Consider the following 26701-nt stretch of genomic DNA (forward strand, 5'->3'; position numbering starts at 1 on the left):
ACGTGTCAATCACAGATACGTCCTCCACGGACCACTTAAGACACGCCACATGTCCGCCCATGCCAAATGGGAAAACCGGCCATCAAGGCCCAGTCCAGTCTAGAGGCCCGGTCAGCCCTAGGTTTACCTTAAACCTAGAGAGTTGCACGCTTCCCAAGGCTATAAATACTCGATTAATCCTCATTAATCGGGGAATCGAATAATTAAGAGATCAAGCAGAGAAGAACAGAGTTATTAACAACCGGCTAATCTCGCTAACAACGCAGATTACCAACACTAAGCACTCTCACCTAGAGAGATCTCATTACTTTAATTTCTGTATTGATTACTCCTTAATCGGGTACTAACTTGACCGTTGGAGGCGGAGCTCTCAGGAGTCTCCGTTATTTTGCAGGTACAGGCGTCCGGTTCCAGTCTCGGAATTGTAACTCTCCCGCAGGACATCAGAAAACCCCGAAACAAGTGAGTTATAGGAACAATTGCAGGATTTGTTAGAAAAGGGATACATAAGACCAAGTGCATCACCTTGGGGAGCGCCAATGTTATTTGTGAAGAAGAAAGATGGAAGTATGAGGTTATGTATTGACTATAGGGAGTTAAATAAGGTCACCATAAAGAATAAGTACCCATTACCAAAGATTGATGACCTATTTGACCAGTTGAGAGGCGCAACTGTGTTTTCTAAGATTGATTTAAAGTCTGGTTACTATCAACTTAGGATTGCAGATGAAGATATTCCCAAGACTGCATTTAGAACAAGGTATGGACATTATAAGTTCACAGTAATGCCATTGGCATTGACGAATGCTCCAGCAATTTTTATGGACTTGATGAATATAGTGTTTCATCCATCTATGGACAAGTTTGTGGTAGTGTTCATAGATGATATACTGGTGTATTCGAAGAGTAAAGAAGAACATGTAGAACATCTAAGGGCAATTTTGCAAACACTAAGGGAAAACAAGCTTTACGCAAAGTTCTCAAAATATGAGTTTTGGTTGGAGAAAGTAGCATTGTTAGGTCATTTTGTTCCAAAGATGGGATAGAAGTAGATCCAGCAAAGATCGAGGTAGTGAAGGGTTGGCCTATGCCAAAAACAGTGTCTAATGTTAGGAGTTTCTTAGGTTTAGCAGGGTATTATAGGCGTTTTGTGAAATATTTCTCGAAGATTGCTAAACCTATGACCTCTCTAATGAAGAAGGACAAGAAGTTTGAATGGGATGACAAGTTTGAGAAAGCATTCCAACTCTTGAAATAAAAGCTAATCACAGCGCCAGTGCTTACACTACCAGATGATAGTGGAATTTATGATGTATATAGTGACGCATCCAAGAATGGTCTAGAATCTGTACTTATGCCAAATGGGAAGGTAATTGCATATGCATCAAGACAGTTAAAGACTCATGAAGTAAATTACCCTACTTATGACTTAGAACTAGCTGCAATCATTTTTGCGCTAAAGATTTGGAGGCACTACTTGTATGGAGTGAAATGTAGGATTTATACAGACCATAAGAGTTTGAAATACATTTTCACTCAAAGGGATTTAAACTCACGCCAAAGGAGATGGTTAGAATATACTACGAATTATGACTTAGACATACAATATCATGAGGGAAAAGCAAATGTAGTCGCAGATGCTCTAAGTCGTAAAACCAATCATGGACTGAATACTTTGATTGTGGCTGATGAGTTATGTAGAGAAATGAGGAAAATGAATCTAGAAGTGGTAGAATGGGGAGTGCCAGCAGGCATACTTGCTGATAGGCGTGTCGCGTACCTAAAAAAAATAACCTAACTAACCACTACTATGTAGACTGGCAAGCAAGGGTCGAATCCCAAGAGACTAAGGTTCAAAAATAATTAAATAGACTCAAATTCCTACTAAGCAGAAATCAATAATAATCGAATAATTAAGGAACTAATGTGTGGAAAAATCGAAATTAAACTAAAGAATATGAAGAAATCAAATAATTAAAACATCCAAGATCAAGTATCACCACAATTAAGAATGATGCAATTATATTTCTACCCCTAACATACAATTCCAATTGAACGGGGAAAAGTAAACCCTAATAAATACCAAAGACCTCTCTCGAGTATCAATGGCTTCCCTAACATATAATCAAGCCTATTCTCATGGTATCATGCATATTAGAGACATTAAACACATTACTCTAACTTCCCAATTATCAAACCCAACTACTCTCATGTTGAGAATTAAACCCAAAATTGATTTACTCAAATCCGTTTAAACCCAACTCTCGTTGTGATAGAAACAATGGAATAATCACAATACTAAGATTACGTCTAACCTAGTATTGGCATAATCACAATCAATTTAGCATAGCAATTGCAAAAGTCATTAGAGAATTTAAAGATTTAATTCATGCATCAATCATAATTGGGCTACCCTAGATCTTGGAATAAAGAAACTACTCACTCATAATGAAATAAACAATAACAAAAATAATTAAGGAAAACATAATTAAGAAAATTAAAGATGAAAAGAAAATACCGAATATTGAATTAAATTGAGAACGGAAAGTAGAATTCTTGAATCTTGAATTACAAAAGCAAAGAAAATAAATAGAGAGAAATAGTTCTTAACAATGTAAAACTAAAGGCTAAAATAAAACTTAATTAATAATAAAACACTACTTAATGTATATATAGGCCTAGGAAGATAAAAAGATAAACATCTTTTCTTGGCGCACAAGGACTCCAGGAGGCACATACGTGCCTCTCCATAGGCACGCACGTGCCTCTATGCGTGCATAAACTGCTGTGGCTACTGACTTCCAGGCACGGACGTGCCTGCTCTGCTGCGCGTATCAATCATCTTAAATCAGTCATAATTTCATATCCGGAGCTCCGTTTGAGGCGTGTAATATATCGTTGGGAAGGTCTTCAAGTCTACTTTCCAATGCAATTTGAATCACTCCATTATCATTTGTATATCAAAAGTTATGAGCATAATAGTGAACAGGTGTCATATTTGTCAAGTATTTCATCAACGTTTTGCTTCATTTTCACTCAAGTTCGTCTCGTACACATGTTTTGATATTCTTAAGCAATATGTTTTCATACTCCATGATTATTATACTCAATATTAGTCAACCATACTCCATTTGCATATAAATCACCTGAAATTCATCAAAACACACAAACGAAGAGTAGTAGAGCACAACTTAAGCAAATAATGCAAATATGCACCAAAGATCTCTAATTTTGTAATCAAATGAGCTTAGATACCCACCTAAAACATGTGAAAAATAAGACCTATCACTTGCAAACCTAAATATTCAACCAACAATATTTGATGAGATAAGGGAAATTAATACAGGAGATGTAAAGTTGGATAGGATTCGTGAGAAAATAAAGCAAGGAAAAGCTATGGATTTCAAAATTCATGAAGATGGGAGTTAAAGGTACAAAGTTCGTTGGTGTGTACCACAGAAATGTGAGGAGGTAAAGAGAAAGTTGATGGAAGAAGGCCACAATACACCGTATTCAGAACACCTAGGAGGGGACAAGCTATATAAAGACCTGAAAAAGATGTATTGGTGGCCTAGAATGAAGAATGAGGTTGTGGAATTTGTGGCAAAGTGTCTAACTTGTCAGAAAGTGAAGATAGAACATAAAAGACCGCAAGGAACTGTGCAATCATTGGAAATTCCTGGATGGAAATGGGATTGTATTTCAATGGACTTTGTGACTTGCCTCCCCAAAGTCAAAGAGCGGAAATGACACCATTTGGGTAGTGGTGGATAGACTTACAAAATCTGCAGTGTTTATACCAATGAGGGAGACCTAGAAGATGGAGCAACTTGCAAACGCTTACATAAAAAATATGGTGAGATTAAATGGAGTTCCAAAAGACATTGTGTTTGACAGAGATTCTAGGTTTCTTTCAAGGTTTTGGAAGAGTGTGCAGGAAAACTTTGGTACAACACTTAAGATGAGTACAACATTTCACCCTGCCACAGATGGGAAAACTGAGAGAACCATTCAAACCTTGGAAGACATGTTGAAGGCTTGTGTTATAGATTTCCAAGGGGGATGGGAAGATAGCTTGGAATTGATTGAATTTTCCTATAATAGCTACCATGAAAGCATTGGCATGGCTCCATTTGAGGCATTATATGGAAGGAAGTGTCGCAGTCCAATCTGTTGGAACGACATAAGTGAAACAATGATTTTAGGGCCTTAAATGATCGAGGATAAATTTTCCTATAATAGCTACCATGAAAGCATTGGCATGGCTCCATTTGAGGCATTATATGGAAGGAAGTGTCGCAGTCCAATATGTTGGAACGACATAAGTGAAACAATGATTTTAGGGCCTTAAATGATCGAGGATACAGTTAAGAAGGTAAGGGAGATTCAAGCTAAGATTCAAGCGGCACAAGATCGCCAAAAGAGCTACGCGGACTTGAAGCGTAGAGAAGAGGAATTTGAGGTTGGTGACAAAGCATTGTTAAAAGTGTCACCAATGAAAGGTGTAATGAGATTTGGAAAAAAAAAGAAAACTTAGCCCAAAGTATATTGGTCCATATGAAGTATTGCAAAGGATAAGCAAAGTGGCTTATAGGTTGGCCTTACATATGGAGCTAAGTAATGTGCATAATGTATTTCATGTATCTCAATTAAGAAGGTATATCCCTGATAAGTCAACATGTGCTACAACCTGAAACCATTGAGTTAGATCAAAGTTTAACTTATGAGGAAATACCTATCAAGATCCTTGACAGTAAAGTGTGTAGTACACGCAATAAGGAAGTTAAGATTGTTAAAGTGCTATGGTCTAACCAAGAGTATGAAAAAGCAACTTGGGAAGCTGAGGATGAGATGAAAAAGAAATTTCCTGAGTTGTTTAAGGTATGGTGAGTTACGGGGACGTAACTCGTTTTCTTTAAGGGGGGTAGAATGCGGTAGAATTTTGCGCCTTTCCCCTGTATTTTCACTTATTTCTGTGCTTTTTGCACATTTTTAACGGTTATTTTGAGTAATTTTTATTTCAAAAAGACATTAAAGGCAAAAGTATGACAAAAGAGTACAATAATATTGAATTGAGGAAAAAGTTTGAATTTTGTTACCCAAGTTTCGGGACGAAACTTCTTTTAAGAGGGGTAGACGGTAATACCTCTTATTTTTATACGTATTTTAATTTAAATAAGTATTTCTTAAATTATTAAATAATTCGAAATGAATTATTTATAGTGTTTCATTAATTTAAAAAGAATTATTTTAATTAAAAGTTTATTTTTAATTATTTAATAATCTTGAAAATATTTTATTTCATGATTGGAAATATTAGGGCATATTATTTTATAAAAGGAAATTAAAGTCAATGAGTTTTTAAAGAAAGTCAAAATAATAGTTTGACTAGGAAAGGGGTCATTAAGGTTAAAAAGGAGATTTAATTCTAGGAGAGTTTTAGAAAAGGGAGTATAAATACCCATCACATGGGCAAATTAAACTTTTGCCAAGGTGGAGAATACCCAAAGGTAAACTCTCTTTCTCTCTCCTCTTATTTTCTCTCTTTTTTTCCTCTTAATTTTTCCCCTTTCCCTTTATTTTATTTTGTGTCATCACCACCCACACACACACCGGCCCACCACCGCTGCTGCCCACCGGCCGACGGCCACCACCACCAGCACTCGCTGGTAGCAGCAGCAACCTGTTGTGGTGGTGTTGTGCGCCGGTGTTAAAAAAAAAATATTCTTTTTGATTTTTTGTTAAATCTACCCTTAATCTAATTATTGTTTTTGGGTTTTGTGATGATTTTATGATGTTTGATGATAAGTATTTTTTATATAATTTTCCAGATTTGGTTTTGAATTAAAAAGCCCCAAATTATAAACCCTAGGTTTCTAAGTTTATGTATATTGATGGAAATTGTTTATGGATGATTTAAATTATTGAAATAAGTGTTTTTAAACACAATTACAATAATTCTAGATGATTTAATAAAGCTGGAATTTTTATATATAAGGCATAATTATGTTTCTTGAAAGGATTTTTAATTACCCATTAATTGGGAATAAAAGTAAAGGTTTTAAATTGAATTTCAGCTTGTTTTAAAGGGTTTATGAGTGATTTAAAGAGTGTATATATTGCTGGAAATTTGTGTAGAATAGGTATTAATACCTCTTTGTAATTTTGGTTTGTAGGAGACTTCTAAGTGAGTGATTTTATTTAGTCGTGGCTATTTTGAGATCGTATTCCAAGGTACGTTCGCGTACTTAATAATTATTTGAATATGTAGAAGCATGCTAGGCTTTGTTTAATTAATTCCAAGTAATATCATGATAGGTGTTGGTTGGAATTTGTTGATTGGATTGATGTTGGTAAATGATTTGTGATGTATGAATTATTTATGATGAATTGGTGATTGGAATTAATTTTGTTGGCATGTTGATTATGAACCACACTTTTATTATTTGCATGATAGAGAGAAAGATGAGGACATTGTGGGCACATCCTCCTTGGTTGTGTTCCCCAATGCTGGGCTACCCCCGAAGTTTCAAATGCCCGACATGGACAAGTTCGATGGAACGGGATGCCCTAAGACACATCTCCTCATGTATGCCGGGAACATGCAACCTTTGGGTGCTTCCTTCGGAACCCTTGCTCAGTAACATGTTTAATTAAACTAAATGTTTAATTTGGTTTAGAATATGAAAAGGAAATTTTATTATGGTTCATATAATTTTTTATTGACGTTATAAGCATGAGCAAGGAGTTATTTAAGTGTCTTAGTACACAAGAATAAATTATACTGCGGGCATGTGTGCACTTAAGGTGTTATTTAACACCGAGGGATAGGATTTGCGGCGCATTATGCATTTAAGGTGTCTTTGACATCGAGGTAGGTTAAAAAGGGTTCGACAATTAAATTTATGTGGTCACTAATTATTCAAGCATTAAATTGGTATGTTTGATTGCTTGAATGAAGTGTAATGTTTTATTGTGTTATGGTTTGAGAGTCATCACCAAGTATAATAATATGTAAAGCAACGTAAAGTGAAAGGAATTACGCACCAAAACTTTTGGAACGTATATACCTCGAGTATGAACATATGAGGGGAGTTATGGGGTTTTATATTTAACCATAGCTTCTACTGGGAGTACAAGATGCTGTATTTTCCTTTTTATTTATTTTATGTGCAGGACGTTCAGTCACTTCATGTGACATTTTCCTACCCAATTAGCTCCCAGTGTAGTTTACCTCAATTTATCTGGAGCAGGGATTTGGTGGGAAACTCGTTTGATGCGTAATCAAATTAAATAAGCAATTCGTTTATTTATTGGTTGGTCGTTTGGTATGTTGTATGCTTGTAAACAGGTGCAACAAGGTAAATTGTGTGTTGATAGGATGAAAGCATGTTAGTGTGTTTTTGTTATGCTTATGTACTCAGCATTGCTGATTGTGTGTTGTATGTTTGTTTTGCCTTGTCTTTACCTTGGCCCTACGACAACCCATTTCTAATGGCGAGTAGTGGGGACGAGTAGAGAGAAGTTTTACAGGTGATGAAGCATATTCATGATGGGCATGAGTGAAGAGCTAATTATGCTTAGTTCTTATAGGAATATTATGTGTTTTATTTGCTTTGAATATTATTTATTTTATTATGCTTGTGAGACTAACGTAAAGGTTTTCAGTATTGTTTGGTTTTAAGGACCTACGATGGTTCCAAGTTGTAGGTTGACTTTGTTTGATTTTGTTTGACTTTACTTTCGTTTGGTTTGACTTTTTGAGTTGACTTGTGTTTGAATGGTTTTAAAGATAGTCTTCCACTGTGTGTGTATTTGATATTTTCCTTAGTCGTTTTCACGGTGGCGGTAATGTCTTAGATTTTCCTATTTCGTATTTTAAAAGGGCATAATAGGTATTTTAAATGAAAGAAATTTCTAGGGTATTACAACCAACTCGCCCTCATCACCACCATCATGACATCACCAACCTTAACAATCAACATTTTTCCCTAAAACTTTGTGCAACACTTAGTGTTGCGATCATTATATGAAACGGAGGGACAATAAAGTACATAGTGTTAAGTGAAAGACCATCGAAGTATAACTTAATCCCAAACAAATCACATGGTTCATATTGAACTCAAGGTGTCTTGTCATTGGGCATGAGGAGTGAGGGGATATAGTAGTTTGCAGAGCTTGACCCTACTCAAGCCTGGCTACTTAAGCGTAACCTAGTTAGGCTTTGTTCAGTTCACCTTATAAAAATAATATTCAGTAAGAATAAGTTCATCAGTTCAGTAAAAATAAGTTTATCAGTTCAGAAAAAAAGTTTCAGTAAAAATAATTTTAGTTCAGTATAATTAATTCATTTCAATAAAAATAATTTAAATTCAGCAAAAATAATTTCATTTCCGTAAAAATAATTTCAGTTCAGCAAAAATAAGGTGAGGTAAACAAGGTTTTACTATTGATAAGATCAGATAAAAATAGATTTATTAGTTTCAAACTTGTAAAAATTTATAATGGGTCACATTTTTTACACAGATGCATTAATAATTGTCAACCCAAAAGATATAAATAAAAACCTCAAACACACACACAAAAAAAAAGCCCAATCTCCTTCAAACCCAAACCCAAAACCTCAGAAAGTCCAAAACCACTTACTCTCTCTCTTCATCAACCTCATAATATACCCCTCACTTCATCTCTTTCATCCAAAATTAGGGTTTTAGATTTCTAGGGTTAGCCTCTTCATATCCGCCTCTCACTCTTTCTCTTTCTCTCTCCTCGGAGATCTCTGCAATCATGGCGACCCAGATGAGCAAGAAGCGAAAGTTCGTCGCTGATGGTGTCTTCTACGCTGAACTCAACGAAGTTTTCACTCGTGAGCTTGCTGAAGATGGTTACTCTGGTGTTGAAGTTAGGGTTACTCCTATGCGCACTGAGATCATCATTAGGGCTACTCGTACCCAAAATGTTCTTGGTAAATCCACCCCCTCCCCCCCCCCCCCCCCCCCCCCTTTTTTTTTTGATTTCATTTGATTCAGTTTTTAGTGGTTCTTCGATTTTGATTTGGGAGTTTGATTGTTTGGGTTTGATTAGGTGAGAAGGGAAGAAGGATTAGGGAGCTGACCTCGATTGTGCAAAAGAGGTTTAAGTTTCCAGAAAACACTGTTGAATTGTATGCTGAGAAGGTTAACAACAGGGGTCTTTGCGCTATTGCTCAGTGCGAGTCTCTTCGTTACAAGCTTCTTGGAGGTCTTGCTGTTAGAAGGTATATACATGTTTAAACCTCTTTTTTTTTTTCATTGTTTTTTAATTTTGATTCGTTAAATTTATCGTCTAAATGCCAAAGCTATGAACTTTAGCGTTTGTTATGCAGTTGAACGTTGATTTATAATGTATTGGTTGATTGTTATTTTGCGAAATAATTCATTATCAAACTTGTTATATGCTGAGATCCTGCAAAATGTGCTCATGAAATGGAATTTGATTTATCTTAATTTTCCCTGACTTCAAATTGTTGTATTGAATTTATTTGTTACTGGGTTGATTAGCATATTTGCTTGAAATATGTATCGATGAATGTTTTTGTCAGAATTTATGTAATCCTGATGGTTTCTTTTTGTTGAGTTTCTGTTTGTTGAAAGACAATATTGCTGCTTAATTTGTCCGGGTTGTCTGCATTCACAGTTTTTAGATGTTCATCTGACATTAATTTTTTACATGAACTGATTTTCTTGGATGGTAAGACACTTTGTGTGATATGTGCATTGGTTATGCTGTGTTTGTTCTTGTAGCTTGTTTGTCCATTTTTAATGTCTTTCGCTGAACGTCAGTTGCTGTCATCCATAAAGCAGATTGGTCCTTCCGTACCTATTCTGTGTCGGAAGGTGACTAGATTAAAACCATCCTCAATGCTATTATTTTCGTGAGATAATTTGATTATTCACGTCAAACCTGCTAGAGGGCACATCTATTAAGCCCTTAATCACCCTGGTTTTATACTTTAATTTGTATGAATAATTTTTTATTCCATCGTTGTGAGCTATTTTTTGTTTTATATTATTGATTTGTTGTTAAGATAGATAGATTTCTAATGTCTGCATAGAGATCATTTAGTATAATTAGTGTTTATACCCTTCACTAAAGGAAGGAAAAACAAAGGACGGAAATCAATAGTAGGACAGGGATCGATAGAAAGTATCTTTGAAGAACGATGTTTTGGCTCAGTATTCATATTTCAATTTTGTGACAGACTTGTTGTTATTGCTTGTTTATCTTGTTGCCAGTAATCTGTACAGGGCTATGTGCTTATAAGCTTTTGGCTATGTGCATATTGAATATGTTTAACTTTCATGTTTGTTAATTGTTTGAATGTGGAAACGACAGATGTTTTCATCTAATGTCATCTACAAAGCTAATTTGTCTTTCTGTACCAATCTTGTGTCGGAAGTTGACTATATTGAAGTTCCTCTCTTTCATTCTCCTACTGAGATATGTTAGTTTTCATGTAGTACTGTTAGTGAGGGCACAAGATATGGTCGTTATTTTCTGGGTTTTGTTCATGTTTTATTTTATTTTTTTTATTTTAGATTTATTCTTTGGAAGTGGTGGTGTTGTGCTTGATTGATAATATCTGTAAAACAAATTTGCGTGCAACCATCTGATGCAGTTTAATTTTTGGTGCTTGCATTTATTTAGTTATTCCCTCTATGAAACAAAACTTCACCATATGAGTAATTCTCTCAATTAATATGCAACAGTTTCTGGTTGCTCTTTTTTTTTTTTTTTTTTTTTTTTTTTTTTTTTTTTTTTTCTTTCCTAATTCTAATTTTTCTGGTGGGTGTATGCTTGTTTCTTTCAGGGCCTGTTATGGTGTTTTGAGGTTTGTTATGGAAAGTGGTGCCAAGGGTTGTGAGGTTGGTTGATAATCTCCTTGTTTTACCTTTTACCCTATATAGTTTGCAATGACTGTTCCTTTAAATTTACCTTTTGCTTTTTGAACAGGTCATTGTTAGTGGTAAATTGAGGGCACAACGTGCTAAGTCCATGAAGTTCAAGGATGGATATATGATTTCCTCAGGTCAACCAGTTGTTGAGTACATTGACTCAGCTATCCGACACGTGCTCCTTAGACAGGTAATCTTCGTGGGCAAGATATGAATTTTGTGTGGAATATCTTTCATATTTGGGGTGTCTTTGTTGGTGTCTAATTTGGTTATTTATTGTCTTAATACAGGGAGTGCTTGGAATCAAGGTTAAGATTATGCTTGACTGGGATCCCAAGGGAAAGATTGGACCTCAAAAGCCAATCCCTGATGTTGTTGTTATCCTCCCGCCAAAGGAAGATGAGGTCTACGCTAGGGTTCCAGTTTTGGTGCCAGAAGTTGATCTTGTAGATTCCAGTGGTCCAGTACCTGTTGCCGTTGCATAAGCTTCACTAGGCTAGTTTACAGACTCTTTCTCTTTTTTTTTTGGGCTGGTATGTTACTGAGTTACCAGAATTCATACAATATGATGACTTGTTTGAGTCGCCAGTGGTGTTTCTGCAATGTCTTTGTTATGTGCTATTGAAAAGTTTTGTAGTTCTATGAGCTTGACCGTAAGTATTTTGACATATTTTGATTTAAAGTAAACCAAATTTCTTGGAATATGTTGCATTTATTGTTATTATTGTTTCGGCTATAGCCTTATAGGTGTTATTGTACCTTCACTTTTGTGTTACCTCTTGGGTATTTTTTAAATACTTGGTGATCTGAGGGTAGTATTGATTCTCTTCTATTTGATCTTGTTACTTCCTAGCTCATTGCTTGATGTTCTGCTGCAAAACCCCTGAATGGAATGATATGTGTTGGCCTTGGTTCCTTCAGCATACCTTAAAGTTTAGTATATATCTACAATTTGAGAGAGTGAATTCAGATTGATCTTTCAGGTTGTGAATATGTACGTAGATTTTGAAACTTGTATTTCATGGTGTGAATTTGCTATGAAATTATACTAGATGGTTTAAGAATGCCTTAACAAAATTGATTGAATTTTGTTAGGAATCAAGTTACTCGTATTATATCATCCTGTGTTGAACTAAATTTGGCTGCATCAATTTTATGAGTTGTGGTCACATGCATGAACAATTATCATCAGTTTCATACTTTCATCTTTGGGGTGGGGTGGCTGTCTTTGGAATCTTCTCCATCCAACATTTTTTTGGGATGTCTTACAACTCAAAGCTAGTTGTATATTTGAATAAAAAACTTTTGATTAGGGTTGATTATAAGGGCAATTTGTACCAAAAGATAACTCTGTCTGCTCCTTGCATAGTACTTCATATTGCTATTTGCCTGGTGACAAGACATTGAGGCGAGGGACGCTCATAGTTGCTGCGCCTTGGGTTGTAATAAGTGAAGTAGAATCATCTAAAATGGGCTTATGACTGCCTTATGCCTTATGGTTGTTGAGTTCGACATGAGCTCTACGATTCTGCTACGCTTGATGGCCGCATATCTTCTCCATAATAAAACGGATTAAATATATAATATGACGACATGGAGTGAGCAATCAAGAGGGTGAGGATTGTTTGCATAATTTATTGAACACGGCTAGTGATTGGTTTTAAAGATTTAGATCCACAAGACCACAAAGGAGATGTAGCTTAGTTTGGCAACTCAAACATCTAAAGCTACAAGGCCAACCCTTCAAACAACAATCTCCTACATGGGTAATTGATAAGCTACAAATCTACAATATCTATTAAACTAGAGCCAACATCTTCCCACGCAAATGTGCCTCAAACTTGCCATTGTGGATCTTTGATATATGTAAACTACATTGCTGTGTGTAGCAACTCGTTCTCGTCCTTGCTACAATCGTGGATTCATGTAAAACTACATTACTGTATGGAGCAACTCGTTCACCTTCTAGCTACAAACGTTGGCTGATAATCCCAAAGCACTGCAGAGGTGCATATGCTCTTACCACTGCCGTCTGCAGATGCTATTATCATTCTTAGTTTATGCATATGAATAGACTCAATAGAGTATTCAAGTTTCAGCTCATAATAGAGTTCTAAAATTAGGAGGTGATACACATAGACTTAGTGTATGTGTAGCCCCACATAGACATCCAATGATATGGCGACACGTCAGCGTTGTAAAAAAAGAAAGAAAGAGAGTTGAGCGGGAGAGTTTAGCGGGAAAAAGCTTGTGAGATCCCGCCTAAGAAGAGAGCAGCTGTAAAGGAGTTGTGGATGAAATTATGGCGTCATTTTAAAATTACAAGCAACATTAGTGAGATAGGCCGTCGTCGAGCCTACCAAAGATAATAATTCCTATATTGGTCTCACTAACAATAGTAAGGGTAAGAAAGGGTCGAACCCAAAAGAGGCGTTGAATCAACCACCGAGTACTATCATTTAAATAAGCTAAATGAAGTCTAAATCGGGTTGGTTTTCAGTAACTTCTTCTAATTCAATTCAACTAAAGCTAAGAGGAGATTAACAATATTAAAAGGAATCTAGGGCTCGGGTTATACCACTCAACTTCATCACAAATCACATTTAGCATGCAACAATCAAGGTAAATTAATGGGATAAATTAGGGGAAGTCATCTAAGGCACCCAACTACTCTATCAAGCTAGAGGGATTACTTGAATCATGAATACAACTTACTCTCGTGGTTACAAAGCATAAAACAAGTGTTAAAGCATAATCACGATGACATAAACATTCCCTTGACCGGTAATTCCTATTCTCATGGCATTTCGGGTCAATCAAGCATAAGGGAGCTAACTCAAGTTCATCTCTCGATCCTTCGTTGAGGAAGCTTGGATAAATAGTTCTAGCAATGGCCATATACAAGAACTAAGCAATTAAACCACTTAAGCTCAACTAATTAACACCCAATAATTACCAAATTATTACATGCAACAAGTAACTAGTAACTACATTGAGGGTTTTACCCAAACCTTAGAAATTAGACTACTCACAATCCATGGAGATTAGAGCAATTAAAGATTTCAAGCACTTCATGAACAAGTTCAAACTAAGGATTAAACTAATTAACAATCTAAACATGCAAATAATTAACAACAAAGTAAAGAGAAGTAGAAAAGATGAGTAAGAAATGGTTACTATGAAGCTTCAAAGTGAGCAACAATGGTGGACTTTGTCTTCTACAATGATTGAATTTGAATAATTCCAAGCTAATAATTAAGAACTAACTAATGATTTGAGAATTTAATGTTCTATGCTTACAAAACTAAGAAAAAGCTCTAAAAACGTTGCCTCCCGTACAAATGAGCTCTAAAGGGGTATTTATATGACCCCCAAATAAAAAGGACGGAGAAAACGAGGAAGGAGCTCAACTGCAGGTCTGCACGGACGTGCCAGATTTGGCACGGGCGTGCAAGGCTCAGCACGGCCGTGCCAAGTTTGGCACGGACGTGCAGGAGGGCCAAAATGGAGGCAAAAGCTTCTGCCAAGGTCTGCACGGACGTGCAGCTTTTGTCATGGACGTGCAGACTTGCACGGACGCGCAAGATTGCACGTCCGTGCAGAATGCCCTGCCTAGACAGCTTAACTTTGGGAAGCTGTAAATTCTACGTTTCTTGTCGGAAATGGACTTGTGACCAGTCGTTGGAAAGCTCTTGAGACGAGCTTTAATCTACAATTTGAATCGCTTCAAAAGGTTGAGAAGATCAAAAGTTATGGTTGGTTGAAGTTGACGCTTACGCAAACGATCTTTCAAGGTTCTCCAAAAGCTTTTCATTTCCCTTTAAGGCATTCCTCCTTCTTCCTCCATGGCTCTATCAACCAAGCTTGCCCTTATCCTTGCTCACTGATGCTTGATCACGTCCATAGTGCTAAAAATAGCTACATTACATCAAAAACACAAACAACCGGTGAAGCATAGATGGTACAAAATTTGCATAAAAATAGGATAAAAAATGAACTTTGATGTCGATTAATAACAAAAACAAGGTTCAAAAGTACCCTAAAATCATGCCAAATAACAAGTTATCACTTGTCATGTACATAATAGAGTTCCCTCAAAGAAGTGAAAAATATCTCCATATGAAATTTGGAGAGGAAGAAAACCTAACATTAGTTATTTTTGAGTTTGGGGTTGTTTAGCCTTTTACAAGGTGCCAGACCCTAAGAAGACTAAGTTAGGAGTACAAGCTTTGAAAAGTGTTTTCGTGGGATATGCAGAAAATTCAAAGGCTAGACTTTTGGATTTAGACTCAAATGTTATTGTGGAATCACGAGACGTAGAATTTTTTGAAAATAATTTTCGAAGTGATTCCAATGTTATCAATGAGTCATTATTGAGAACCACGAATAGTATCAGATTCTAATCCTTCTTCTAGCAATGTAAGGACAAGTCCTTATACAACTACTGAACCAAGAAGAAGTGTAAGAGCTAGAAAGGAAAAGAACTTTGGTCCAAATTTTATTAATTCTCAAGCAATTTCCTTTCTTGTTGAAGGAAATAGAGAAAGTGTTACTAATAAAATTCCTATAATCTTTAATGTTGAAACTGAAGATGATCCAAAGACATATCAAGAAGCTATGGCTTCTAGAAATTCTTCTTTTTGGAAAGAAGCAATGAATGACGAGATGGAGTCTTTAATGGCTAATAAGATTTGGGTCTTGTCGGATTTGCCTCCTGGTTCCAAGGCAATTGGATGTAAATGGATTTTTAGAGTAAAACATAATGTAGATGATGGATCAGTACTGATTTTCAAAGCTAGACTTGCAGGAAAAGGATATAGACAAAGAGAGGGAATAGATTATTTTGATACATATGCTCCAGTTGCAAGAATTACATCTATTAGAGTATTGTTGGCTTTAGCTTCCATCTATGATCTACATGTACATCAAATGGATGTAAAGACTACTTTTCTAAATGGTGATTTAGATGAAGAAGTGTACATGAAGCAACCTGAGGGCTTTGTACTTCCTGGTGAAGAGCAAAAGGTGTGTAAGCTTCTTAAATTGTTATATGGTTTAAAGCAAGCTCCTAAACAATGGCATGAAAAGTTTGACTCTACTGTTCTATCTAATGGATTTGTTCATAATTCATCAGATAGATGTATATATACTAAGTTTACAAAGGATTATGGTGTATTTTATGTCTTTATGTTGATGATATGTTAATCATTGGGACAAACATGAAAGACATAAATGAAACCAAGGCTTATTTGAGTTCATGTTTCAATATGAAGGACTTAAATGAGGTTGATACTATTTTGGGTATCAAAGTTAAAAGAAACAGTGGGGGTTTTTCTTTGAGTCAATCACATTATATTGAGAAGATACTTAAGAAATTTGAGCATTTGAAGGTCAAAGAAGTTAACACTCCATATGATAAATCGTGTAAAATTAGTAAGAATGATGGGAGAGCTGTTGCTCAACTAGAGTATGCTAGTGCAATAGGTAGTTTGATGTATGCTACTCATTGTACTAGGCCTGACATTGCATTTGCGGTTAGCAAACTAGCAAGGTTTACTAGTAATCCTAGTACAAAGTATTGGGAAGCAATTAGAAGAGTTTTTGGGTATATGAAAAGAACTAAACACTATGCTTTACATTATAGCAATTTCCCTACTGTATTTGAGGGATACACAGATGCTAGTTGGATAACTAGTGATGGAGATAATAAATCCACAAGTGGTTGGATTTTTATGCTTGGTGGTGGTGCTGTTTCTTGGGCCTCAAAGAAACAGACATGTATAACACATCCCACTATGAAAGCTGAATTTTTAGCTTTAAGTGCCGAAGGCAAAGAAGCAGAATTGTTGAGAAATATGTTGCTAGATATAAAGTTGTGGCCACAACCGTTGCCGGCCATCTCTTTTGCATTGTGATAGTGAGGCAACTTTGTCTACAACTTATAATAAAATTTATGATGGTAAATCTAGACATATAAGTTTAAGACATCCATATGTGAGACAGTTAGTATCCGACGAGATTATAGCTGTAACATATGTAAGGTCTTGTAACAACTTGGCAGATCCTTTTACCAAAGGTCTTCCGAGGGAAATGGTTTATGGAACAAGCCGAGAAATGGGATTAAGACCCGTTTGATTAGTCAGCAACAATGAAAACCCAACCTTTTCTTTATGAATACCCATGATTAACATGTTCAATGTGGTAATAACAAGTTGTTTATAACTCACTAGGTCACACTAGTGTTGAGATTATACTAGTGTATGTTTTAAGGGTGAGTGAAATACTCTTAATGAAATTTTTGTGAATAAAGAATTTCACCTATATAGGCATAAGAGGTGGTGCAGCTTCTAACAAAAGTATGGGTCAAACTTTTGTAAATGTCTCTGAATCCAGGTAGAGCACATGGCCATAATAGTGCTACCTTGTTATGAATGTATTGTAAACGTTTTGTGTGTGTGTTTTTCCGATTCTAGCATATGAAATTTTGGCTTAAAAGTTTTAAAACTACCATAAAATTTCGTTAGGATCTTGAAGAACTTACACTAAGTGATAGTTCAAATCGAAAGATACTTTCATGTATACACAATTCCGTTTGATTGAAGATAAGTAGGGGATTGTTATAATATAGTCTTCAATGGTGAAGTTTGTTTGTGGACAGTACCACTGCACAGGGAGAAGAAGATAAGTTTGTATAAATTGTTACTTCCTCTGTTCCACAAATATTGCAACAATGATGAAATTATGTATGCCAAAGCACATTTTATATGCTAAATATATATAATTATATAAGAGTAAAAATTATAAAAAGTTGATATTGTAAATATATTTTACGAGACGAATCTAACAAGACCCCACATGACTATATTTTACTTTACGTATAATCATAATATGTGGTCAAACAAGCGTGATGAATAGTGTAAAAGTCGAGTTGTTGCAATAATACTAGAACGGAGGAAGTATTATTATTATTATTATTATTATTATTATTATTATTATTATTATTATTATTATTATTATTATTATTATTATTATTATCATCATCATCATCATCATCATCATCATCATCATCATCATCATCAATTGACAATTATCTTAAGGGAACTATTATTTATATATAAGTTCCAAAGAGGCATATTACATTCAATTGATCAGAATTCTGTTTTCTTCTTCTTCTTTTGAAAAACTTCTAGTAAACACAATTACATTCAATGAGATTAGGATGGATCCCGGGGATGAATTAGTTCCTTAATTCCAATTGTAGTGGGGGATAATATTATCCTAAGGACAGAGATAAACTCGTCCTTTTCTAATTTCAATTGATTTCAGTCATTTGTATTTGATTAATAGTATTATTTTTTCGACACTTCTTTGTTTGGTTTGTGAAGGGTGGTAAACAATTATCCCAATGGTGGGAAATTGCACCCTTAATGATGGAAAACATTTTCCTTTACAAAACAAGGGAAGCCACATTTTCCTCCCTCTTCCTTTAACTTCCTTTTAACTTTTCTCTCATTCATCTTCAAATTTCCACTCCTAAATCAGATTTTTCTTAACTTTATTTATATGCAATCAAACAAATTGAGTTTTTCCTTAAAAATATATTTTCCTTAAAAACCAATTTTTCATTAAATATGTTTTACATGAAACAAAACAGAGCCTAGGTTCAAATAAATTTACGTTCATTAAGAATGTAAAATGAAGAGATGGAACACGCTATAAATAAGAAAACAAGTTTTAATTGTTGATTTCATATTACTCAAAACTAAAATTGGATTTTGTAGAACAGTCCTTCACAAGTTCACGGGTTACGTGCTTACGTCTTAATTTAAACACTTCCAATACAAGAATCTATGCTTAGTCGGTTCTCTTTCCAATTTTTCAACATTCACCCGCCATTTCAAAACCCTAACCTCTAACCACCATTAACGTTCATCCTTCTTCAATTCACCCAATTTTTCCAGAAATCTCAAATCACCGTCATAATTATCAGAAAATACTCTTTCATCTCCAACAATTCCTCTTTTTCTTCATCCGAAAATTTGTACAACATTAGCAAAAATAAAATTAAATCAAAGCGTCGAAAAAATGCCGATTAATCTGACGAAGAATTCGCTTTCAGCTATAATGGATGGCGATATCAACTCCAAACCGCTGGTTCAGGTGTTGGACATCAAGCCCATTGCTTCTAATCAGGAACGGTACCGTTTTCTCTTATCCGACACCGTTTCGACTCAGCAGGCGATGATTGCGACTCAGCTCAACGGCCGTGTTAAGTCTGGTGAAGTTCGTAAAGGTTCCGTCATTCAATTGATTGAATATATTTGTAGCGCCGTTCAAAATCGCAAGTATGTTTTTGATTAATTCTCTCACAAATTTTGATGGCGTTATATTTCAATTGTTGTTAGTAGTAATTTTGTTTAATTTGGAAAGAGGAGGAGAAATTCTGTTTGAAAATGATGTGATTATGCATAATTTGATGTTATTTTGGTTTGATAGAACTGAAAATGGCGTTTGAGTCGTTGTTTTTGGTTAGCATTGAGGTATCTAATAGCATGCGAAGAAGTATAGTTCTGGAATTTGTGTTTTGTTATGTCAACTTATGGAATTTTCAGCAGAAAATTCTAATAGGTGATTATTGTTCGGACCGGATTGTTGGAGAAGAGTGGAGTAACTGTTTGTCTATATGGAGAGGTAATGAGCTACGATGTACTAAGGTGTGAAGGTGTTGTTTGTGATACATTGTTGACATTGAGTTGGATCTGTGGTTGACCTATAAGATGAAAATTTGTTTTGATTGGTGACTTTCTCTCTTTAAAGAACGAGAGAAATTGAGAGAGGAGTGTGTTTCTGCCTTTTGTATATGCAATTGATTCCTATAATCATCGTGTAATCTTGATGTCTTGACATTGGTGTGCAAAATGCTTGCGGAGGAGAATAACACAGGTCAATAAGTTATGTTGATGATGTGACGTTTTGCAACTTGTAGGAGACATTTTGTTGGTAATTATTCCTCTGTAATCTCATAGAGAATGTCAGTTCAGGTTTTGGAATTGAAAGTTAAGGAAATACATAAGCTTTGTAAGTATCCTTGGGCATTTCATTAAGCAGTTATGGAGTTCTATGGCTTGAGCTTGTGTATATAGTTGAATCAGAGTAATTTTAGTAATTCACACATCCTGTTAATATTGCATGAAATTTCTGATACTTTTAAGCAGACCTAACGAAATTGGTGGCATTCTTTTCATTGCTTTTGGCTTATGTAGAGATTTTATCAGAAGAACATGAGTGATTGAAGTTTGAACACTTAACTGGCATCCTTGACAATTTAATTTTACAATACTTGTGCATGCTTCATGTTGTCTGATATTTCTGATACTTTTAAGCAGATCTAAATAAAAAGTGGCATTTTTTTCATTGCTGTTGGCTTATGTAGCGATTTTATCAGAAGAACATGAGTAGTGATTGAAATTTAACACTTTACTGGCATCCTTGACAATTTAATTCACTGTGATTGAAAATACTTGTGCATGCTTCATGTTGTGTGAGAACTTATTTGGCCATAATTTCTGCAGGATTATTGTCGTCCTGAACATGGAAACTATTATACCTGATTGTGATATAATAGGGAACCCACTGATGCCCTCTGGATCTGATTTTTCTGTTGGAAATGCATTGCCTAATAGTAATGTTATTAATCCTATCGGAGGAAGCAATACAAAAGTGGCCGCAGTTGGTAACAGTAACAATGCGCAAAATTTCAGACCGACTATTCAGCCTGCATACCAGCCACCCCCTAATTATAAAAATCATGGCCCTGTTGTGAAGAATGAGGCACCAGCACGTATACTACCAATTGCTGCATTAAATCCTTATCAGGGGCGTTGGGCTATTAAAGCAAGAGTCACAGCTAAAGGAGATCTTCGTCGTTATAACAATGCTAAAGGTGATGGGAAGGTGTTTTCCTTTGATCTCCTTGATTCAGATGGCGGTGAGATTCGTGTTACATGCTTTAATGCAGTTGTTGACCGCTTTTATGATGTTATTGAGGTTGGGAAGGTTTATATGATCTCAAAGGGTACCTTAAAACCTGTACAAAAGAACTTCAATCATCTGAAGAATGAGTGGGAGATTTTTCTGGAAGCAACTTCTACTGTTGATCTTTGCCCAGATGAAGATGTTTCCATACCCAAACAACAGTTTAACTTCCGACCTATTAGTGAAATTGAGGGTGCAGAAAACAATTCCATTTTAGACATTATTGGTGTTGTAATATCAGTTAATCCTTCAGTCCCCATTATGAGGAAGAATGGGATGGAAACACAGAGAAGAAACTTAAATTTGAAAGACATGTCAGGCAGAAGCGTTGAGCTAACCCTATGGGGAGACTTCTGCAACCGAGAAGGTCAGGACCTGCAAGAATTGGTTGATTCTGGGTACTTTCCCGTCTTGGCTGTGAAGGCTGCAAAGGTCAATGACTTCAGCGGAAAATCTGTTGGTACAATTTCTTCAACCCAGCTTTTTATTAACCCTGACATTCCTGAAGCTCACAGTTTGAATGAGTGGTTTCGTCGAGGGGGAAAGGATTGTGCTGCCCAGTCTATCTCTAGAGATGTTATGCCTCTTGGAGGAAAGAATGAGGTTCGCAAAACCATTTTACAGATCAAGGATGAAGGTCTTGGAAGGTCAGAAAAGCCGGACTGGGTTACAGTTAAGGCAACATTATCATTTATAAAAACAGATACCTTTTGTTACACAGCCTGTCCATTGATGATTGGTGATAGACAGTGCAGTAAGAAAGTCACAAAGTCGGGAAACACAAGATGGGTATGTGATCGATGCAATCAAGAATTTGAGGAGTGTGATTATCGCTATTTGCTACAAGCACAAATACAGGATCATTCAGGAGTGACCTGGGTAACTGCTTTTCAAGAAGCCGGGGAAGAAATCTTAGGCTGCTCTGCTAAAGAGCTGTACACTTTAAAATCTGAAGAGCAGGATGAAAGGTTTGCTGAGGCTATTCGCAGTAAGATCTTTGTTCCATTCCTTTTCAAGCTTAAGGTAAAAGAGGAAACTTATGGTGAAGAGCAGAGAGTAAAAACAGCTGTAATTAGAGCTGATAGAGTGGACTTTGCAGCTGAAAGCAGGTTTTTGATTGATATGATCATGAAGCACCGCAAACGATGAACATCAAGTTCTGAATTTAACTAGTGAAAAGTGAGACAATTTGCTACTACATATTCGATTCTGTTAGGTATTTTGTAGATGTTATATAAGCGGATTAAAACTTGCCAGCATCTAGTTGTAAGAAACAGTTGCACTAGTGTAATACTCATAGATAAGATCTATTCAAATTTGTGAGGGTTAATTGTGGATATAGTGAGAATATGGCTACAGACATTTATATGTATGCTTGTAGATGTTGTTTGGTACATCTTTTTTCCCCTTGTACGCTCTTTACTCATTTATCAAAGCAAAAATGAATTGGATCATCGTGATTTTTAACTGATTCACTGCAGACAGAAAATTTCTATTTAGCTTAATGTTGCTTTCCTTGCTGATATGATTTGTTTGTGTTAAGTCTGTTGACAGAAATTTTCTATTTAGCTTAATTGCAGATATGATTTGTTTGTGTTAGTCTGTTGATATGATATGTTTTCGCTATCTGTACCAAGTAGTATTTCTATTGGGCATATATATTACAAACTTTATATGTATTCCTGATCTAAACCCCCCCCCCCCTTCTTTTTCTACGACATGATATCCTTGGATTATTCGCATGCATGACCAGTCTAAGCTTAGCAATTAAATCAAGATTCACCGTGTTCGGACTGTGCTCTCTTGCTGTGGCCAAAGCTTGGCTTGACATAGTAATTCTTTCTTCATAAATACATAGATAATTTCAGGAAATTTTGTCATAATAACAGATGGTCAAATTTCCTTTTAAACTTTAAAATCTGTTAAGTAAATCTCAAGCAATAATACGAACTACGAAATACAAACCAAGGAGCTGAGCCATTATAAGCTCGGTCTGGACTTCAAAGCTAATCAAGCTGTCTCAAGCATAGTAAACTGAGGAGGAAATGCAGAAAATACATAGAGGCTAAAAGCTCACCACGAAATTGGATTTGAAAATACTCAGCGTCTACATAAACACGCCACAAATATTTTGTATTACATTTGCACTATTTGCAGCACAAATTTTTACACTTATTCTTGAGTGACAAGGAAGCTTCAAACAATCATATTTAACCCTTTAGTACAGAAAATCACACTTGCTTGTGCACCGTTAAACCTGTGAGAAAATCTGCAAGAAAAAACCAATCAGTCCACCATAGGAAACGATGGAGAATCCGCATGCATAGTTCCAAGTTACAGTGCAGAGCCTGTAGAATCACCAGCAGAATGAGGGCACTGTAGAATGCAAGAAAACCATTAAACTTGTGTGATCAGATTTAGCCATCTAGGCATTGGAAGCAGATGCAGGCGACCCAACATATGTTACACGAACATCCTGAGGCAGAAGTTGATATGTAATTCCTAATTCCTCAAATGTTTTTTTCAATTCCAGAACGAGATCAGAAGCTCTGCTGTTTTTCTCTGCAATGTTCTGGAAGTTAATAGTGTGGGTTACATAAAGAGCCATCTTAATCTTGTTCATGTCCACAATGTCGATCAACTGCACACTATGACATGGTCTCCAGTGCTGTGGTTTACTTTCTATATACCTGATCAACCAAGAAAGTATGCTGAAATGAGCACTCATCTCAAAAGTAAAGACACAAGCGGAAAGAAGAACAAAATACAGAAAATGTTACATATAGATGCAACATGGCTTTAGTGTACTGTGAGTGTGTATCTGTCCTGGGCAAAAAATTCTGACAACTTACGACTTAATTCTATCCTTCAGAGCAGCAATGGCCTCGACTGTAGTGGAGAAGTTAATTGCAAACTCCACTGAGTCATTCATATCTGGGCTCCGATAGAAATTGCTGATTGGTTTGGTTGCTAAAACAGTATTTGGATAGGATATTTTTTCATTATCATATCTCAAGAAGATTGTGTTCAAAATGTTCATCTCTTCAACAACCATCTGTCAGAAAATATCAACTGATTAACAAATGGAAGAAATCTAGCTCCAGAATGTAACATGATAAAATATTATGCATTTCTATGTTACCTGAACACCATCAATCACACAACGGTCACCTACATCAAATGGATGCATTACAAATACAAATATGATTGCCTCAAACACAGTCTTGAAGGCATTGCCAAATATAAATGTCGCGAGCAAGAGCTGACTTGTAACAAACACAAGTATTTTGGTGGTCAAAAATCCCATCACAAGAGTCCACACAATAGCTATAACAATTAACACCACGCTTGAAGCTAAAATATTCAATTCATCCACAGCTGTTTTAGTATCATCTAATGAATGAGCAAGTGATTTGCGCTCCATGTAAGCAGTAACCTGCAACCAAAAAATACTATGTAAGATTATGTCAACACTACTTAATCAAAACCTTTAAAGCTTCGTATATTAGACTTTTTGTTGGACAAAAGGACAATATTAACCAAATGCTCTCAAATTCAAAGGCTTACCACCCATTTCTCTAAGGCCGACTCCTTGATCTTACCAGTTTCAATATATCCATCAAACAAAGGAAGTACTTGGTTTAATTCACCGATTTTTATGAAACGCAAGAGATCTTCCTCTTCAATATAACTAGTTACACAAAATGATAAAACATTTACAGTAAATATTTAGAGTGACTTTACTAAGGTACTATATGATTATACTCAAAGACCTAGGAATACTGCCATAAAGTGAAAAATCTTACTCAAAACCAGGTTTTGCAACATTGTTGAAGATTTTGGAAGCAGCAACTTTTGCTCGCCATTCACTCTTGATCTCTTTACTTAGCTCACCCATGCCATCAACTTCACCTGAGTCAAGGAAACAGGAAGTAATAGACAGCTTTGTTCTCCTTACGAGTTTGATCAATCTTTTCATGGTCCATGCAGAGACGTTTTCTTGGTTTAGTTGTTGAAGCTTCTCCACATTAATAACCTCTTCTCTTATACCTTTATTATTTGTCCTTCGCTCTAAACTCAGCTGACTTAAATTTCTCGATATGGCTACTCTTGCTGCCTTCTCCATGATTGGAGGACCAGAAAGCATTTGAAGCACATATTGATGAAATATTGATTTTTGAATTCGATCAAAGAACCTCTTGACATGGAAAGATAAAGCTAAAGTCTTGATTAATGTAGTCTTCACTAGCCATATTACTGCCCCAAATAAACACCCGGCTATAGCTTTTGTAATATAATGTAATACTATGGTGGCTTCTCTTGACCTGTTGCTCCCATGAATGAACAACAAAATCCACGCGAGAAGAACTGAGCTCAGCCAAAAAAAAACTCGTACACCTCTCTTCAATCCATTGGCATAATAGGGAATTTTCTTCTTGAAAAGAAGTTTTCGTTCCACCAAGTAAACAATCACATTGATGAAATATTTCGCTATCAATCGACCACTAAACATCATTGTAAAGAGAACACACCACTTCCAAAGCTCTAAACTCCATATTGTGGTATTTTGCAAATTGTAGTCTATTAAACTAGCAATCAGCAAACACATCAAGCAAAGAAATACAACCAACTCCACGAAAACGAAAATTTTCAACCTCCTACGAAATTGGTGATTCCCTTGCTTGTCAATGGATTTGTAAACAACCTCATTAGTTTCTTCATCTTTTCCATGGGCATTTAATGGTGAGCTTTGGAAACCCGGAGTAGCATTTGGAATAGCCATACTAACTCTAGGATAAACCTGAGCCGGATTTGTATAAGGTTTGTTTGAACCCACCATATAAGTGCTTTGATTAGCCAAAGCTTCATCACCAGGATATGGTGGCTCAAAAAACCTTGATTTAGAATTTGCGTAAGCTGACCTTGCTAAAGCAGCACGTCTTCTGGTACGTTCATTTGGAAGTACAGGTTCAAACATGGGATTTACTATTGTAACTTCAGGATACATTTCAGTATTTGAGGGATAATTCCCCTGCTTTGGCAACTCTGCCAGTCACTTCCCTTTACTTTGTCGGATACTACTTTCTTAGCAAGAACGGATACGACAAGCCTACAACATCGGCAGGGGATGCTTTCATAAGAACTCAATCATCACAAGCACCAACAGCAACAATTTGGAGAAGATTCCACGAGAAGCAGGATTAGATGTACACAGCCTTATCCCTACAAAAACACGGACACTTTTTTTTTTTTTTTTGAGGGAACACGAGGACACTTTACAGAAACTCAATTTACTATAATAGTAATTATCTATAATCTATTACGGAGTATAAGCTGTATAACTTTGGTTGGTTTTATATCATAAGTTTAAGATGTACACAACCTTACTCCTACTCATCAACCAAAATGAGATGATATCTCTAACACAAACCCAAAAAAGCTCTAAGGAACAAGATAAATTTCTATCATGCAATATTCCACAGACATCTAATACATAGATTTTACAGAAAATATTAAGCACAAAAGACAGAAATTACCTTTTAGCTAGTTGATTAGCAGACAGATAGATGTCAGACCTCGAAATCCTCGATTTGCAGTTGCATTCCGTACTCCCAAACAAACATTTTATGGGATTGGATTGCAAGTTAAAGTACAACTTTGGTAAAGCAACTAACTATCTGCATTGACTAAAGAAGTCAATAAGTTGTGTAATTTTTAAATAATCTCAATTT

General features: G+C 35.8%; 4 protein-coding genes across 4 annotated transcripts; 3 read left to right on the forward strand and 1 right to left on the reverse strand.

Annotated features, from left to right (window-relative positions):
• Nucleotides 1-4351: 4351 nt before the first annotated feature.
• Nucleotides 4352-7284, forward strand: LOC110683129. Its single transcript, XM_021859479.1, has 3 exons — nucleotides 4352-4502; nucleotides 4658-4881; nucleotides 7177-7284. The coding sequence occupies exons 1-3, from the start codon at nucleotides 4352-4354 to the stop codon at nucleotides 7282-7284; spliced, it is 483 nt and encodes a 160-aa protein (XP_021715171.1).
• Nucleotides 7285-8675: 1391 nt separating this feature from the next.
• On the forward strand, nucleotides 8676-11709 carry LOC110683001 (40S ribosomal protein S3-3-like). The gene is made up of 5 exons (XM_021859337.1): nucleotides 8676-8965; nucleotides 9085-9256; nucleotides 10850-10904; nucleotides 10993-11124; nucleotides 11225-11709. Exons 1-5 carry the CDS (start codon nucleotides 8788-8790, stop codon nucleotides 11417-11419), a joined length of 732 nt encoding a protein of 243 aa, XP_021715029.1. The 5' UTR covers nucleotides 8676-8787; the 3' UTR covers nucleotides 11420-11709.
• A 6999-nt stretch (nucleotides 11710-18708) lies between these two features.
• LOC110683002 (replication protein A 70 kDa DNA-binding subunit A-like) lies at nucleotides 18709-22436 on the forward strand. The gene is made up of 2 exons (XM_021859338.1): nucleotides 18709-19279; nucleotides 20507-22436. The coding sequence occupies exons 1-2, from the start codon at nucleotides 19020-19022 to the stop codon at nucleotides 22116-22118; spliced, it is 1872 nt and encodes a 623-aa protein (XP_021715030.1). The 5' UTR covers nucleotides 18709-19019; the 3' UTR covers nucleotides 22119-22436.
• Nucleotides 22437-22861: 425 nt separating this feature from the next.
• On the reverse strand, nucleotides 22862-26610 carry LOC110683004 (mechanosensitive ion channel protein 10-like). The gene is made up of 6 exons (XM_021859340.1): nucleotides 26507-26610; nucleotides 24776-26192; nucleotides 24537-24660; nucleotides 24112-24405; nucleotides 23822-24024; nucleotides 22862-23659 (listed from the first exon to the last, which is right to left on the reverse strand). Exons 2-6 carry the CDS (start codon nucleotides 25975-25977, stop codon nucleotides 23395-23397), a joined length of 2088 nt encoding a protein of 695 aa, XP_021715032.1. The 5' UTR covers nucleotides 25978-26192; nucleotides 26507-26610; the 3' UTR covers nucleotides 22862-23394.
• Between the last annotated feature and the right edge of the window lie 91 nt (nucleotides 26611-26701).

The sequence above is a fragment of the Chenopodium quinoa genome, unplaced genomic scaffold (genome assembly GCF_001683475.1).
Source record: "Chenopodium quinoa cultivar QQ74 unplaced genomic scaffold, ASM168347v1, whole genome shotgun sequence".
NCBI lineage: Eukaryota > Viridiplantae > Streptophyta > Magnoliopsida > Caryophyllales > Amaranthaceae > Chenopodium > Chenopodium quinoa.